Source organism: Pleurodeles waltl, chromosome 3_1 (genome assembly GCF_031143425.1).
Source record: "Pleurodeles waltl isolate 20211129_DDA chromosome 3_1, aPleWal1.hap1.20221129, whole genome shotgun sequence".
Lineage (NCBI taxonomy): Eukaryota > Metazoa > Chordata > Amphibia > Caudata > Salamandridae > Pleurodeles > Pleurodeles waltl.
The window spans coordinates 1,338,396,986-1,338,414,341 of NC_090440.1; the positions used below are offsets into that span (position 1 = coordinate 1,338,396,986).

At 43.0% G+C, this 17,356-nt stretch overlaps 1 protein-coding gene across 1 annotated transcript in view; it reads right to left on the reverse strand.

Annotated features, from left to right (window-relative positions):
- Positions 1-2,313: 2,313 nt before the first annotated feature.
- SMIM35 (small integral membrane protein 35) overlaps positions 2,314-17,356 on the reverse strand; it is a 43,043-nt gene continuing 28,000 nt past the window's right edge. The window contains exons 4-5 of the mRNA XM_069224726.1: positions 10,892-11,024; positions 2,314-5,952 (exon numbers count right to left, since the gene is read on the reverse strand). Of these exons, the coding sequence (XP_069080827.1) occupies positions 10,916-11,024 (109 nt within the window). The 3' untranslated portion in view covers positions 2,314-5,952; positions 10,892-10,915. The remainder of the gene's footprint in view (positions 5,953-10,891; positions 11,025-17,356) is intronic.

Genomic DNA, 17,356 nt, shown 5'->3' on the forward strand with positions numbered 1-17,356 from the left:
ACAATAATTTTATGTTGAATGGTTTACTGAGTTTCTCTACACCCTTCAGAGCTTAGAAAAAGATTCATTGAGCTCAAGAAATTAGAAATAATACCAGACGCAGGATCACAGGCATGTTTAATAACCCCCATTTAAATTGTTTAGCACCAATTGTAAGAAATAAACACTGCGAATGTCTCTCTAGTTTCATTCTTGATTGCCCAAAGAAAGGCTGGCTCCTCCACCCAGTAGTCACAGTGCTACCCTGTACCATAAAATACACTGAAACAGTGTTATGTCTCTATTAGAGGGTAGCAGTTAGAAAGAAAAAGCCACAACATTGGTAGTTCTTGATTGACAATGACAGATAATACATGAGAGGATCAGCAAGGCAGAAACTCCCACCCTGAATCAAGGATGAGAACGGCTACTGCAGGCTTTGAGAAACAAAGATACCCAGAAGGAGTTCTGATGCAGAAATAGTATAGCAAACATTAGGGACAAAAAAGGCTGTTGAATGGGTGATGAAAGCAATCAAAAATAAAGGAAAAATTGCAAAATGGCAAATCCAACCCATGCGAGTCTCATTTTATCGGATCTAAGCAAGAAATGACATCACAGGAAAAATGTTAACTACATCTTGGTTTGAAAACGTCAAGCAATAATTCAAGTAGGTATTTCTAGAAGAGTTTGGAATCACAAAATATTTTTGGAAAGGATGGTATTGAAGGAAAATGCCAACCCAAGGTGTATAAAGTTTGCAAATATATAAGCCATTCTAAGGAAGTGTTAAACAAAGAGTTAAACTGATGGTGCAGATTTAGCAAAATCCAGTTCACCGAAACATCAAAATGGCTGGCGTCTTTGGTCCTTGAAAACAAACCTAATGGCAAGAGTTGCATGTATGTGGATGTGTACAACCTAAACAGATGTAATTAGGTTTATCTTCATTAATTTCTTACCGCGATGCTTGCAAATTTAGAAGATTTCAGACTATTTAGCACAACTGATCGACTCTGTGCTTAAAACTAAACTACCTTTCGTCAGGAGTTATGGTATTTAACATCATTTAAAATGTCAAAACGGGACCAACCAATTCTTGGAGACGCTGTTGGGCCTGGACCTTCCATCATTTGTTTTCTAATAAGTGGCAAATACACTGTTTCAAATGACAGTTATATTTACAAAAAGCTATATTGGAGTTTGTCTTTGCTATAAAGAAACACAACAATATAAGATAGAAGCCGTTTTGAGAGAGGTTGCGTTGACAATACTGAAGTAAAAATGTGAATTAGTCGTAGATGGTGTGGAATTTTTAAGATACACAGCTTTGCAGGAGGGAGTAAAGCTTGGTATGGGCAATAAGGTCAGACCTCAGCCATAAGAACAAGGAAAAACATATTTCTTTCGTTGGACTGGTAATATATTATCCAAAGCTGATTTACCATTTTCTCCAACAAAGCAAGACAGTTGAGGCAATTAATAAAGAAGGGTCAAAAAATATCAGAAAGTGTTTGCAAGGAGGAGATTTGAACCACAGCTGATCTCAAGTTGTTTGACAATGTTAAAGAAAGCCTAGATTGTATTAAAAACAGAGATGTGAGTACTGTGCTGTCTTCAGACTTTACTATTCACTACTCATCAGCAACAGAGAAATATCAGCTGAAACATGTCTTTAACAAAGCTACAATTCCTATGAGTCCTGTGGTAGTAAAGGCTGGGGGTAGCATAATAGGGTTGTTCCCCTCCTGCCACAGAATCTTTATGGAATAATTCACCTAGAGAGGCATTAGATTATGCCATGGTGCTGTATTCTCCTTCATAGTGGGGGCACAACCAGGGACCACTATAAACAATAACCCAATCCATACATAGTATATAACTGGAAATCCACATGTCTCAGTACTACCTTGGAAACATGATTTTACTGACCATGTGGAAAGGCCAGAGGACTGTTCAGGAATAAAGATGAGTCCTGTTACACTACAAGGAACCGGGGCATGCAAGGCTCAGGTGTGACTTTCAGTCATTCGCAGATGCTTAATGCTAGGGCCAGTCCTGAATAGTGTCTCTACCTCCTTACATTCTTACCTTTCAGTGAGGAAAGTTAGAACATGACACAAGAGTGCCCTGGCAGCACTTTTATTTGCTCTTATCCACAACAGAGTCATGTAACAGTGGCATTGAGTTCAAAAGGAAAATTGGAAAAACACCATGTATATTTTAAAAGGAAAACACAATAATACAATCAATGCCACTCAAAAGGAAACACATACATCAAAACATAGAAGTAAAACATTGCTTCAAGACATGACTGGTGGAAAAAGGAAACAGTTGCCCAAGTTGAGTTTATTTTTCACTTAGCCTCATAAGTTTTGGAGAGAATTACGTTGTACTATAAGGATTCATTAGCTTACTTTGTCCGCTATCATCCTCAGAACAATGGACAGGCTGACAAGGCAAAGTATCACACAATTGTTCCAGGCTTTGCTAATGCCCAACTAGTTCAGCATTTATGAACTGTATAGGAGATGTTTATACCTTACAGTAATGAAACTCTTTACCACCTTGCTTCCTGTGAACTACACCTCTGCATCACTGCACCAACTTTATCTGTATTATCAATTATTGCAAGCATTTCGGTAGAAATTCCAGTGGTAACAGTAAGAAACCATAAGGACAAATCTGTAATTGGGGGAATGGTCAATGATACCCATCATTAACTTCTCATGTGTGCGATCCCATCTTGTTAAACACACCGCGGAGTCAGTTCATTTTGCATTTCATTAGTTCTTGTTCAGTTGCTTTCCATGTTGAGTGCTGTTACTTGTTTTCTGTGATGCCCAAGCTGCTTCCTATTCCTGTTCGCTTAGCACACTTTTCCTTCTAATTGATTTCTTCTGCCTCTTCCTTTATTCAGTTTTCTTTTCTTTGTTGTAATATCAGGTCTAGTCCTTACATCCTTTTGCATAAGTGTTTTGTTTGGTGCCCTTTTTGGTTCCGGGGAAGGCAGATAACACCTGGGTCATGTGTGCAGTTGCGTCACAGTTTGTTATTTTTGGGGATGTTTCTCTGCAGAATGCAGACAAGTCATCAAGAGAACTAAGGGCCAGATTTAAAAGAAAATGGCGCAGCATGGTGCTGCGCCAAAATTAGCAGCGCCACGCTGTGCCAGTTTTGAAACGCAGGGCTGCGCCATATTCATGAGAATACAGCGTAGCCCTGCGTTTCCCCCAGCGCCGGAGTTAAATCAAGCTGCCTGCGCCAACTCAGGCATCCATGCACCATAGTGCAAGGGTGTCTGCATGTATGGGAGTGATTGTTTATGTGCAGGAAGGAACACCTTCCTGCACATAAAGAGTCATTCATGGCATTTTGCTTCTCCTATGTGTGCTGCAAAATGTAGCACACATTGAACAAGCAAAAAACGAGGAGGAAAGAAAGCATAACTCCTCATTTTGCCATGCTAACGACACCCCTGGGGTGGGGTTAGTTTTTGGTGCTGCCCAGATTTACAACTTCTCTTAAATCTGGGGCAGCGTCAAAAGCAATGGCGGTGGAACGCCCACAACAACACCCATCGCACGCCCCTCTGTTGTAGAAAACTGCGTCAGAGAGGCCCATATTTACAGGAAGGCATGACGCCACAAAAAGTGGCGTTCCACCTACTTGTAAATATTGAGAAGTGGTTAGCACCACCGGAGCATTTCAAAAAGTGATGCTCAGTGGCAATAGGAGCTTGTAAATCTGGTGTTAAGTTGTTAAAGAAAGGAATCATCCTCCCTGGAGGGAAGTCTGGGTCTCCTTTCCCATGGCTGTGAAGACTTTACTTATGATCGAACAAGTGTCTTGTTTAAAAAAAGGCAGTAAGCAGTAATACATAGACTGGACTCCTTTATAACTGAGGCAGGTCAGTAGATTAGCTTCAGTGTAGGTACTGTTTGACTTGATACATTGAAGGTATGTTGAGAGCCTCTCCCTGGATTATGAAGCATAGTTTTTCCATGTCCACAGATATCTACTTATTTTGACTGCGCTGGAGGCCAACATTAGAAACAAGCAAAAGGTGCCCTTCTTTACTGTGTTCCACATGAAGGTACTGGCAGTGCACATGGTTGGGTGCATAGTGGTCGTTAGATGGGGATAAGGGAGGCAGTGGAAAAAACCTGGCATAGTCAAGGTTTCATTGTCAAGTCTGTCTTCCTCTCAGCAGTGCTCCACAGGCATAGATGAAGTTGATAGGAGCAGGAATGGAAGGTCCCCTTCCTAACCACCTTCTGGTTTCTGAAAGACTTAGCTAAAAAAAGTGGCAGTCTGAAGTGCTGGTGCATATACATTGAGGTGCGCATTTGTGAGCCCCTTGTGCCACCCAAGCAAATACAAAATCATATGTATGGGGCCACGCAAAGCCACTTTTTGTGGCTCTGAATTGCCTCATAGATATGGAGTAAGGCAAGGTAGCTCAAATTGCTGCGTTGCCTTACTCTGCACTCGGGAGCCATTCCATGGTGTTGAAGTGGGTGTTCCTACGCAACACCAATGGATTTTGATGCTGCCCAAGATTTACAAAGCCATGTAAACCTGGAGATGTGCCAAAACTTAATGCCTCCTGAGGTGAGGCATAACGAGGAGAAATCATTTTATTTCTCATCTTTTTACCTCTTTCCATGTGTGCTGCACACATAGAAAGAGGAAAATGCCTCTCAGGATTGTTTTTGTGCCGGAAGGTATTCCTTCCTGTACAAAAACAATCCTGCCAACAACACTGGTCTGTGTTGGCGCTAGGCTGCCGAAACGGCACCAGCATGGGGAAAAGGACAGGAATGCACCATATTGCATACATACGGCCCTTTTACCTTGGCGTAGGGCAGCACAGCAAGGTCACTTTCTGCGCTGCCCTAAGTCAAATCCCCATAAATGAGGACCTAAGTGCTAAAGAGTGTGTTAGAAATGGCCCACAGATTAAAAAAGAGTGAGTTATTCCAAAGTTAAAACAATGTTAGTAACTTCTTTAAAAATATAATTTGTTGTCACAATGTGACTGCTTTGTAATTCAACCCTGTAACCTTCTTATATCTAATGAGCTAACTTACCAGCTTCGAATGCCAATGATCTATTTTACTGAATGGAAATTATTCTATGCACTCTAAATGTTACATCGGTTATAATTACTAAAACATGTTATTTTATACTTATATTGAATATCTCTGTTAACTGCTGTGTGGGGAACTTCTAACACTCTTGTGCCTTGATCTCATACACACTGTGCTGCGTATGGTACTTATTGGTTTGTTGAATTTGTAATGGGTCTAGGGTATATTAGTTTGAACCCCCATCTTCCAATATAATTCAAATTGAAGATAAGCAGAGAAGAGCTTCCTTGATAGCCCCTACCTCCCTGGGAAAGGTAGTGCCCCCCTGAAAGCTTCCTTGTGCCACCTGATGGTGGGAAGGAGTGGCTACAGTAGTGATGGTTAGGATGCAGGCTTGGACGACAAGACTGCAGACCTGGAATCAACACTAAGCCAGGGCTCTTCAAACGTTTTTGTCCCCCTTGGACAAAATGCTTTCAAATCAAGCATCACCTCAAATGTTAGGACAAAGATGGAGCAGAAGGACAAGAGGCTTACTAAGTGATTTCAGTGGTATGTAATATTTCACCCAGAAGCAGATTTTAGAGCTGCTTTTTCAAAGTTAAGGCACAGCTGTCATGAAATACCATTCCAGAGACCATAGATCAGAGGAAGCCACATAGAGTGTAAAGTGATAGTTTGATAGGCAGTGGTCTAGCGGGTGCTAGAGGGAGAGGAAATCCTGCAGATAGATATGCAGCAGTCTCAAAGGTTCTGTAAGAAAACAAGTCATCTCCACTGAAGACGATGAGACCAGTGCTAGTACAAGAGCGGGAACATTCAGTCCAGCTTTTGGAATATCCGATGCTCACAGGTCCTGCCTTGGATATCCTGCCAATTGCTGTAAAAAAAAAGCCATTAAAAACATAGACATGATAAGTATTCTATCATATTATAGCTGAAGCATTAACATATTCAAATCTGTAGAGAAACTTTAGACCTAGACAAACTTGAGGCCTAGACCTACTAAACAGTGCTAAATTGCATATGCTCTCTGTGTAAATTGTATTGTTGATTGGTTTATTCCTGAGTGGCATAATTGATTTACTAGTAAGTCGCTAGTAAAGTGCACTAGAGGAGCCTAGGGCCTGTAAATCAAATGCTACTAGTGGGCCTTCAGCACTGGTTGTGCCACCCACATTAGTAGCCCTGTAAACGTGGCCCAGACGTGCCACTGCAGTGTCTGTGTGTGCAGTTTTAAAATGCCAATTAGACCTGGCAAGTGTACCAACTTTCCAGGCCCAAACCTTCCCTTTTGGTACATGAAAGGCACCCCTAAGGAAGGCCCTAGGTAGCCCCATGGACAGGGTGCAGTGTATTTAAAGGGTAGGACATGTACTGGTGTGTTTTACATGTCCTAACAGTGCAATATTGCCAAATTCGGGTTTCACTGTTACAAGGCCTATCTCCCTCATAGGTTAACATAGGGGCTGCCTTTAAATAACTTTAAAGTGCAGATTCCCTATGAGGGCAGATAGAAACATGGAGTTTGGGGTCTCTGAACTCACAATTTAAAAATACATTGTTTAGTGAAGTTGGTTTTTTGATTGTGACTTTGAAAATGCCACTTTTAGAAAGCAGGCATTTTCTTGCTTAAACCATTCTGTGACTCTCCCTGTTTGTGGATTCCCCATCTGGGTCAGTTTGACAGCTGGGCTGTTCACACCTCTCCTCTAGACAGTGACACAAAGGGAGCTGGGGTGTAGCCTGCATATCCTGATGAGCCATCTGGGCTAGAGTGGAGGGAGGAGTGGTCACTGCCCTCACACAATGCAGTCTCCGACCCACTGGCGTGTGTCTGGGGCCTGGCCTGGACAAGGAAGGATCTTGCAAACACTTGAGACTTTGATTTGAAGTTTACCAACTTCAAAAGCAGAAAGGGGTGTAAGAAGAGGTCCCCAAACCCCAGACTTTTAGAATCCTTCTGGAATCAAGAGGAACCTCTGCTCAGGAGAAGAGCTGAAGGAGGAGTACTGTCCTTTTGCTGTGTTGCTTTGCTGGACTGGCCTGCAGTTTCTGCTTCTGCTCAAAAGAGTGCAAAGGGTGAACTTTGCTGTGTGTCCTGCTTGAGAAAGTTCTCCAAGGGCTTGGAGTAGAGCTTGCCTGTTGGAATTCTCAGGGACACCAAAGACTTCAGTTTCCTTGACCTGCAGCACTGGGAACTGTGCCCATATTTATACTTTTTGACGCATACCAGCGCCGGCGCTGGTTTGCATCAAGCAATTTAACGCCGGCTAACGCCATGCCAACGCACCAAGCGGGGGCCTTATTTATGGATTGACGTTAGCTGGCACTGAGGGCTGGTCAGAGTAAAAAAAAATGACTCTAACCAGGCAGCGCTGGCGTAGGGGAAAATGGGGGTTGTGCGTCAAAAAATGGTGCAAGTCAGGTTAGAGTAAAAAATCATGGCTCTAACCGGACTTGCGCCATCTTCTGACGCACAGCCCCCATTGACATGACTCCTGCCTTAGCAAAGACAGGAGTCATGCCCCCCTGCGCAATGACCATGCCCAGGGGACTTCCCTGGACTTCCCTGGGCATGGTCAATTGGCACAGTGGCATGTAGCGGGGCCCAAGTGAGACTCCCCTATGCCACTTAAAAAAAAATAAAAAAAATACTTTCCTCAACTTACCTGTACTTACCTTGGATGGGACCCCCATCCATGGGTGTCCTCCAGGGGTGGGCGGGGGTTGCAGGGGGTGTCCCTGCGGGCAGGGAAGGGCACCTGTGGACTGCTTCCATGGTCAGAGACCATGGAAATGAGCCCACAGGCTCCCTAACGCCTGCCCTCACCCAGGTGTTAAAAAACTGCACACATCAGGCTGGGCGCCGTTTTTTAAGGCCCGCCCCCTCCTGTGTGTCAAAATGACCCAGGAGTATAAATAAGGCGCACAGGCCTTAAAGTCATTTTAGGGACGGGAACACCGACCTTGCATGTCATTAACGCAAGGTGGTTTCCCGCATCCAGAAAATGATGCACACGGAAGAATTTTGACGTTCGCGGGGTCGGGCGTCATACTATAAATATGGTGTAAGGTTTGCGCCGAATTTGCATCAAAATTTTTGATGCAAATTCTGTGCAAACAGAGTATAAATATGCCCCTGTGTGTTTTGTGCTGTTCAAGAGGAGAAACCACTGCAACAACGCCGCTGGCCTGCACCGTGACCTGCCGACGCTGCACGGAGCCGCACTGCCCCACTTCACACTGCGACCCTGGTCTCACCGACGTCGTCATCGGACGACTTCACCGAGCCGCTGCTTGCCCCACGACCTGTGGGCCCCGCACTCCGGCATCCCCTGCTCACAGGAGCCTGGGCATCCCTAGCGACACGTCTCCTGCTGACACTGACACCACTGCCTGCACTGTGGCCTGTGGCACTGCTCGTGAGGTACACAAAGCACCGTCCCATCCCGAATGCAGCCCCGGACAACCAACACCAGCATCATCGATCACCGATGACAGCAGTTCAGCAATGACACCGCCGCTCCTGCACCATGACCTGGTGACACCGCACATCGCACCGCACCGCTTCACACCGCAGCCCTGGTCTCACTGAGGCTGCTGGAAGCCATCCCAAGCCGCTGCCTGCACGTGACCTGTGGGCACTGCATGTCGCATCGTCCCTCTTCGCACCGCAGCCCCGACGCCATTCACGCCAGCGCTCCTGACTTCATCAGCCCGGAGTTCGATCCGCAACATGTGTGACTTCAAAGACATGATGACCCATGAACCGACTCCGGAACCGACACCTCGACGCCAACGACGCCGCTCTCCGATGCTCATTCGAGGATCATGATGCCCTGCAAATCCAAAGTACTGTTTGCAGGTCTTCTCGACACTGTAGCTTGCCCACAACGCCACAGTCGACCTGAACTGTTGGTTTTGTTGATCACGACACCATGACAGCCCCAGGTGGAGCTACTGACTTCAAGGAACTGAGGGCCTTATTTATACTTTTTGGTGCAAAATTGCACTAACACAGTTTTGCACCAAAACGTTTTGCACCAGCTTGCACCATTTTTTAGCACCAGCTGGGCACCATATTTATGGAATGGTGGAGGCCAGTGCAAAGGGTAGGCTAGCATTTAAAAAAATGTCATTCGGCAGGTTAGAGTCAAAATAAATGACTCTAACCAGATTAGCGTCATTTTTTGAAGCAAAGGGGCATATTTATACTCTGCACTGAATTAGCGTCATAGAGTCATTTTATGCACGGGAACGCCTACCTTGCATCTCATTAAGGCAAGGTAGGCCTTCACTTCCAAAAAATGACTTTAACTCCATAAATTTGGCGAAAGACGGGTCTAGCACCAAAGTATAAATATGCAGTTAGTTTTGCACCGAATTAGAGTAAAAAAAAAAAATTATGCTAATTCGGTGCAAACAGAGTATAAATATGCTGCTGTATTTTTGAGTAAATCTTACAGAATTCATATATCTATTACTGTGTGGTGGATTTTTATCATATTTGGTCTAATATTCTAAAACTGGTGTGGCGTCCTTTTGTAGTGTTTTTATTTATTACTGTGTGTTATGTGCAAATGCTTTACACATTGCCTCTGAGATAAGCCTGACTGCTCGTGCCAAGCTACCAAGGAGGTAAGCAGGGGTTATCTGAGCAGGTATCTCCCTTATCCTGACTAGATTGAGGGTCCCTACTTGGACAGGGTTCAAATTGACTGCCAACTAGAGACCCCATTTCTAACAATAATTGAAACATTTTCAGTTCTAATTACTCATAATAAAATAATTGTTGTTATTCATTTATCATATATAGTTAACAAGCGTAGGTAAAACCAATAGGTCTGGCTTGTTATTGGTATATGTGTTGATTGGTGTGTGACATGTTTGAATGTATTAAACAAAAAACTCACAGACAGACACCCAAATAGTGGTCAGAAGGCTTATATGGAGAACCAAAGGATTTACGTTGGCATATTTTCAGCCGCACTCCTAATTATATAGGCTTCGCTTCTTGAACAGGATTCATTTTCGTGCTTCTTTGGCTATGGAATGGAGACAGCGGTCTCTTTAGCTGTGCAAGCACCATCTTTTTGTGGAATTAGTTTCTTCCTTTCTGGTGTTACCACACTAGATTGGAGGGGGGTGTCTAAAGAGTCTGGTGGAATATGTCCCCTTAATAGTGAAATGTTAGTCTTTTGGCACTGGATGAAGACTGATTTGCAAATAGCTGAATCCAAATTGAGGTGGCATGGTGTGAAAAATAATGAAGGACTGGCATGAGGTCCTGAGAAATTACCAGTGCCGGAGAATAATGCAAGCATTCCATCCATCACTATTTGTATATTTCGGTGCGATGCCCTAGGTGGTACGGGTATGCCCAGAAGCAGACCCTTGTACACTGTGCCACTGGAACCAAGCTATATCTGACTGTTGAGCCCAAATAAGGGCAAAACCGGTGTTGGGTTGCTTGTGTTTTGGTTCCGGGAGGACCTGGCATGGCTGCACGGGCTGGACTGTTCTGACTGGAGCAGGGTCAAGACTGATGTGGATATGACTAGGTCCAAACCGAAGAGGCATGGGATCTCGGCCTGAGTAAATACCAGTGGCTGAGATTAATTCAAGCAGGCCATCCATCACTTTTTATCCGTACTTCAGTGAGACTGTAAGATTGTGGATTACAGTATGTCTTTTATAACCTTGACTCTCATAGGACACATTCTTGCTTTCCTTCTGAAAGCTGAAGTAAATCTACTCCATTACCACCCACTGACAGTCTGCCCTTGAATGTGTGACCATCGTAGACACAAACTCACCTGTTGTCATCATGCTTCAACACATCACACGTTGGGCTCATTAATACGTGTGTAGGCAGCACCCCCTCCACTGCTCAACGAACCACTCACTGTAAACGGAGGTGCAAACTCCAGCTCTGTGGACTTCAACTTCCTGTGTGGCGAGAGACAGGTGATCAAGCAAAGGGCTGTTCACTGGCACAACCAGTCAGAGAAAAACACATGAAGACAAAAGGAAGCACACACATTCATGAAAAAACACAGGTATGGGTAGGAAAACACGTACATTCCTAGATACATAGAGACATACACAAAAAAAGCAAAGGCATTCAGACATGAAAGACAATGGTAGACTCAAGGAGGCAAATAAATACACTGAAAAACACAGGCAGGGACAATGAAGCACACACATTCTCTGAAAAACACGGGTATAAGCAGGGAAGCACAACTGTACCTAGTTGAATGGAGACTTACACAAGGAGGAACAGGCACAAAGGCACGAGTTCACACAAGAAGGCAAAGAAATATGAAGGCAGATACGAACAAGTACAGACATTCATAGACAACCACAACACAAAGAAGTACACACATACACATTGAAATCTCAGGCGCATACAAGAAAACAGATGTCTATCTATCTATCTATCTATCTATCTATCTATCTATCTATCTGTCTATCTATCGTTCTTTCTATCTTTCTAAACACACAAAAAATATTCCATCTGGATATGTTACTTCTAACTCTTCTACTCCCTGGAATCCGGGTTCAAGTTTATTTTGTGGTACAACTGTGTACTCGGAATGATTTGAGGTAGGGATGCGTCCTTCTTTCATGTTTTTTTTCTCCTGAACCATGTGATCTTGCTGAAGGTCTGCGAACAGTGAGGCTGCCCACCAAAAATAAATAAAGGGTACAGTTACGTGCTGCACTATTTCGCAATACATCTTTAGGGATTCACAGGCAGCCGGATGCTCTGTGTGTACTGTAAGTACAATAATTTGATTATTAATATTGTTATAACCCATGTGCTATGCAAGAACACGATGAATGCAATTTTTATTGCAGATGAATGACAAGTTAAAAATGGTTTCATTCTATAAATACTTAAGGTTTGTTTTTGAATGAAAACTTTTTTTTTTAAAGAATATGAAGAACTGGTATTTACAAAGTGTATTTATGAAGTGCTTATGTAGTTTAACCCAGAAGTGTGGAGAATGTTTGGTGGTCCAAATGATTAAAGAGTATTTGGCTAAGGTCGACCCTATTGGTACAGATGGTTAACAATAATTGAGTCTCCATTTAATTTAAATTTTGAATGGTTTGAAGGCAAAGTAATTCGAAAAGCATTTGGAGTACAGGATGCTGGAATAAAGGCTGCACCCTTTGAGGTCGGGCTAAGTTCTATGAGAATTGAAACAGAAATGTTAACTATATTATATTGTGCTTTTTAATCAAAGAATTGCATCTGCCTCTAGGAAATGGCTCAATGATCTGAATTTTTGTGAATCCCAATCTGAGTAAATGCTAAGCAAAACCTCATCTTGAGTTTGCAGTTGCTAGTAGTGACCAATATTTCTCTATAAAAATGTATTTGCAAGACATTTTACTGGCATTTGTGTAAAGCTTTTCAAAGATTTATTAGACTGAATTCATCACGGCCGCACATTAATAAAATACGGGGATGCTATAGTATTGTACATTATATATTGGCTATCCCAAGGCCTTCCTTACATAGGTATCTTTTGCAAGTCCGCCTGGGATTCTATGCAAAAGTTGACAAATTTGGGTTTAGCACAATGTTGCTGATTTGTATTTTTTCATATAGAATAAATTATGCTGTAATAAGTATTCTTTTGCTATGCTCGGCAGTACGAATGGAGAAAAACTATAGTTCTTTTGTCAATGAGACTGGTTTACCAAGAGTAAAAAAGTTTTTGATTATAGCAAACACCCTCATTCCCTAGAAGCAGGGACACAGATAAGGAGAAAAATAGAGGCACATAACCATTATCTGACAATCATAGACTTAAATAATGACATACAGAACACAGCAAAGACACAAAGAATCTGCGATGCACAGCAAACATAGAAACACTAATGATGACATACATGAACAAAGAAGTACACATGAGCACAGGCTCACACACAAAGCACAGACAGATCCACAAAGAAACACAGGCTCACAGACATACCCGAAAATGCTCACTGAACCAAACACGCACATACAGAAGTAGATAAAAACTCAGACACCTCCTGAAGCATTGTCACACAAAATAAAGCACGGATATAGCCATAAAAAGACAGACTCAAGTGCCTACTCAAGTAGGTTGAGGCACAAAATGAAGCCCAAATGCTCAATTAGAAGCACACTCTGAGACATAAAACAATCCAGACATGCCTTAGACCCATGGACAGAGGCTTTCTGTTGGTGCTTGGATCGTGCAGATGAGATGCTTTCTTTTGTGATTCAACTGGAGTCTCAGTGTGTCTCTCATTGTTTACTGGTACCTGAGGCCGGTCGTGGGAATGATCGGGTGCACGTCCGACTGCACCTTCATTCCACTAATGACACATATAGCTATGATACACTGATGTGCATTGTGTGGCACTCAGTACTCTCGCCAAACACCTAACTAGTGGCCAGTGGAGAAGACCTGACTAGAGATTATTTTAGACAAAAGGGTAGTTGGGTGTAGGGCCTACACCCTGGCCCAGTGACAGCGTGCTCCCATTAATGCCTGCTGTCCCTCCTGCCCAGTGAAAGTGAACTGCACACTCGATGGCTGCTGGCTTTGACATCATCGCCAGTGTGCTGCTTTTGCCAGCCCAGGGTTTTTGCCTTCCCACAATGCAGAACATTTTAGAGCACTTTTTGGACGTTGGACAGAAACCTCTTGCATTCATATAGCAGTGCTTTGAGAAAGGGAATACTGTGTATGCACCTAACAACCTTATCCACAGAGTGAGACTGCTGAAATGCTATTGCACATTCTAGTGTCCAACCCATCGCTCATGTCTTCTCAGTTTGCAGTGGCTTCCCTTGGGCCTAGTGTATAAAATGGAGGCCGCATGAACTTCTCAGTCACCTCTGCATGATATTCACTTCAATAAAGTCTGTTTCATTTATTGGTGGGAAACATGAGATCCTTGTTTCTCAAGGGGTTGAGGATGCCACCACTAAGAGCACCAGAAGTGGGGTGTACCTTTTCAAGTTAAGTTTATCACTAGTTCTGTTTAATGCTATTATGATGTAAGTTCTGAAACACATTTGGATCTCTAGAACTAAGGGTCAGCTTTATCATTGTATTTCATTGCTCTTGCATCACACATGGTGACGCAAGGACAGCGCAATACTTAAGTCAGATTTACCAAGTAAAGCAAGGCCACCTAGCCTTGCCCTACGTTACTGGGTACATCTGGAGTAACGCAAAACAGGAAAGTCGCTGCCTTGCATTACTGTGCCCTGGGAAGGTGTTCCAAGGGTGGAGCGTGGGTGTTCCCAGGCATTTACCCATGGATTTCGAAGTAATCCCAGATTTACCAAGACTAGTAAACCTGGGAATGCATGAAAATGCTTTACCTTCCCAGGTAGGGAAACGAGGAGAAATATGTTTATCTCACCTCGTTGTTTCCTTCTAAGTATGATGTATTCTGCAGCATATTTTGAAAGAGAAAAAGGGCTCTAAGGGTTGGTTTTGGGCAAGAAAGTGTTCCTTCCTGCACAAACGCATTCTGCCTGCAATACCGGCACCCTTGCACCATGGTACATTGGTGCTAGGCAGTAGATTGTACCCCAGCACAGGCAGAGAGCAGGAATGCACCATATACTGTAAATATGGCACTTCCTGACTTTTCCCTTTCACGCAGCACAGCAAGTTGTCTTCCTGTATTGCCTTAAAAAGTGATAAGTCTGACCTTAATTCTACAATCACAGCCTCCATCTTTCTATTTACATTTGCATGAGTGTGGGTGCTTATCATACTTGTGTCCTTGTTGCAGCAGCCATTCTAAACTCCTGGAGAGAGTCAGAGGGTCCAGTCAGAGGTGGTAGAGAGTTAGTGAGGAGGGCCTAGCAGGAAGAAGGCTTGGAAATTAGAGGTAGCGCACAATGGATTAGGCGTTATCAAAATGTTAAGACTAGCATCAAGAGGACGTGAAGCCTGCTAGGGTGTCCAAGAAATAGATAACGATCTGCTGATTAATTTATTTAAATATAAATTCTAGTACTTTCAATATAGATCAAATGGTCAAAAAAACATATGGGAACTGTTATCCTGAGTGAAATATGTGTGTGGGCGTTATCAGTGACTGTGGATTGAAGATGGCACCAAAAAGAGTAAAACATACTGTATTTGGTTGGTCTTTAACTTTCAGGTTACTGCAAATAAAATATCACACATACCTTAAATGAAATTGCAAGTTAAACTAATCAGTGGAAAATGCACTATTTTATACTATGAAACACCTAATGATTAGTGTAATCACTGTATATGTCGGCAGGTGTAAATAGATAGCCCCACATTTGGCTCCTGGTTGATGCAATAGCAATTGTGTATTTTTAGAGATACAAGGTCCCTGCCTCTGACAGAAATCACTGTGAAAATGCAAGTCATTATTTTAAAATTGCATTAAAAGCAGTTTAATATAGGCTTCCACAAAGTACTCAAAAATATTTTGGTTCAAGATAAAAGACGTACTTTTGAAATATAGATTTTAGAAATATGAAATCAGACTGTACCTAGTGCAAATATTTTTATGTGTCCATTTCTTTCAAAGCAGGCATTCAAGAACTGAATTGGTAATGTCCTTACATTGCCACTCAAAATGAATAAATATGTGTCACCATGAAGCCCGAAATGAGTCCATCAATTAAAGCCATCCCTAGCTTCCACACAGCCTTTACATTTGGTAGTTTACCAGTTGCCACATTTACATTTCTTTCATGTAGCAGGCACCCAGGACAGAATGTTTTTTTCACGTTAGCTCTCGGTATCTTCCTTGGATTCACAGCACAAGACTCTTCTCCCTTTCAGCCAACAGCATCTCAACTGTCGTCATTAGCTCTTCCATGATGTTTGGTTTTTTACCAAAAAGTAGGTGATCTGTTTAATTCGAAAAGTTATGGGCACATTGCTTCCCACAGATCTCTATAAAGATTTATTCTTGCCAGTGAGCCACAGGCCTGGTGTCGATGGACAGAAGTCAGGGTTGCGTAAGAAGCGTAAATAGTCTGTGGGTGGCAAGGTGCAGTGGGTTTTCTTAAGTAAAAGTAGATGGGGGGGGGGCAACCCTAATGCAGAAATCCAGTGTACTGGAAGCCAGTGAGATAACTGTAATTGTAATTCTATTTATATAGTGCTTACTACCTCTGGCGAGGTGTTGAAGTGCTTTACGGAGAGTACCACCCTACTCTGGAACCCAAGGTTAGTGGTTAACTAGTGGTTATTGTTCATTATTGCGATCACATGTGCTCACAAGAAACTATTACATGCATTTACTCTAGTTACTATAAGATTTGAGCGATCCTTAGTAGGGGCTACGTGATTTCAAATGAATGGTTGATGAGCTTGGTAGGCTTGTGTAGATGAGGAAATATTAGATTACAGGGATAAAGTTTTACAAAGGAGCAGTTGTGATCTATGAAATGAGGTATCAGGCAATTGCAGATTTACAATAGGGATGACTAAAGGAGGTAGGCGTGAGATTGACAGGATGAACGGGGGATGTGTGAAGATCTTGCATTTTTATGTTAAGTAATTTAAAGTTTTTTTGTTTTGTTTTTAGTCAGTGACGATTATTGTTAGTGAATAATGGCATGGATCGGGCCTGATAGTGCCCCAAATTCAAAGTGCTCGGCTTAGTCCACAGGTGGCACGGGGTTTTCTCAAGAAAGTGTTCCAGCATCATCGTCGACCAGGTCTCAGCGGCTGATTCCAGAAACTAAGCTTAAGTACTGGGGAAAGAAACTGTCCTTTGCACGGACCGAAGTACCAGATCAGTGGGGAGGGATGCAGGACCATTCGAGACTCCGCACTCTGGAAGGCTTCAGACTGCACAACTATTTCTACCGTGACCCAAGGAAGTTTCAATGGGCAGATACGATGTACCCTATTCAGTTGGCTACAGCGCCATCTAGTGTTCAATATACATGCATGTCCCTTTATTAATGTCTTATTTAGTTGGTCTACTCCAAAGAAATCGATTTCTGGAGTAAGGTGTGCCTCATGGTTTATTGTTGAAACCCGTTTGATCGGAGACGTGGCGCGCAGTCTGTTACATAAGGTCACTCCCAGTGCTTAATTTGTGCTTGTTTCTGCTGCTGACCACCGGCATTTATTTTTGAGGGCCGGGGCTTGCTGTTCTGCCTCAAGCATTTGCTGCGAGCAAAAGACACATATGGGAAAGACGGAGGAAGGGAAATACAAACAAGCATTTGCAATGCAACGGGTCTCGCGGTGGTCATGTTAGAGCTGACCACGTTGTAA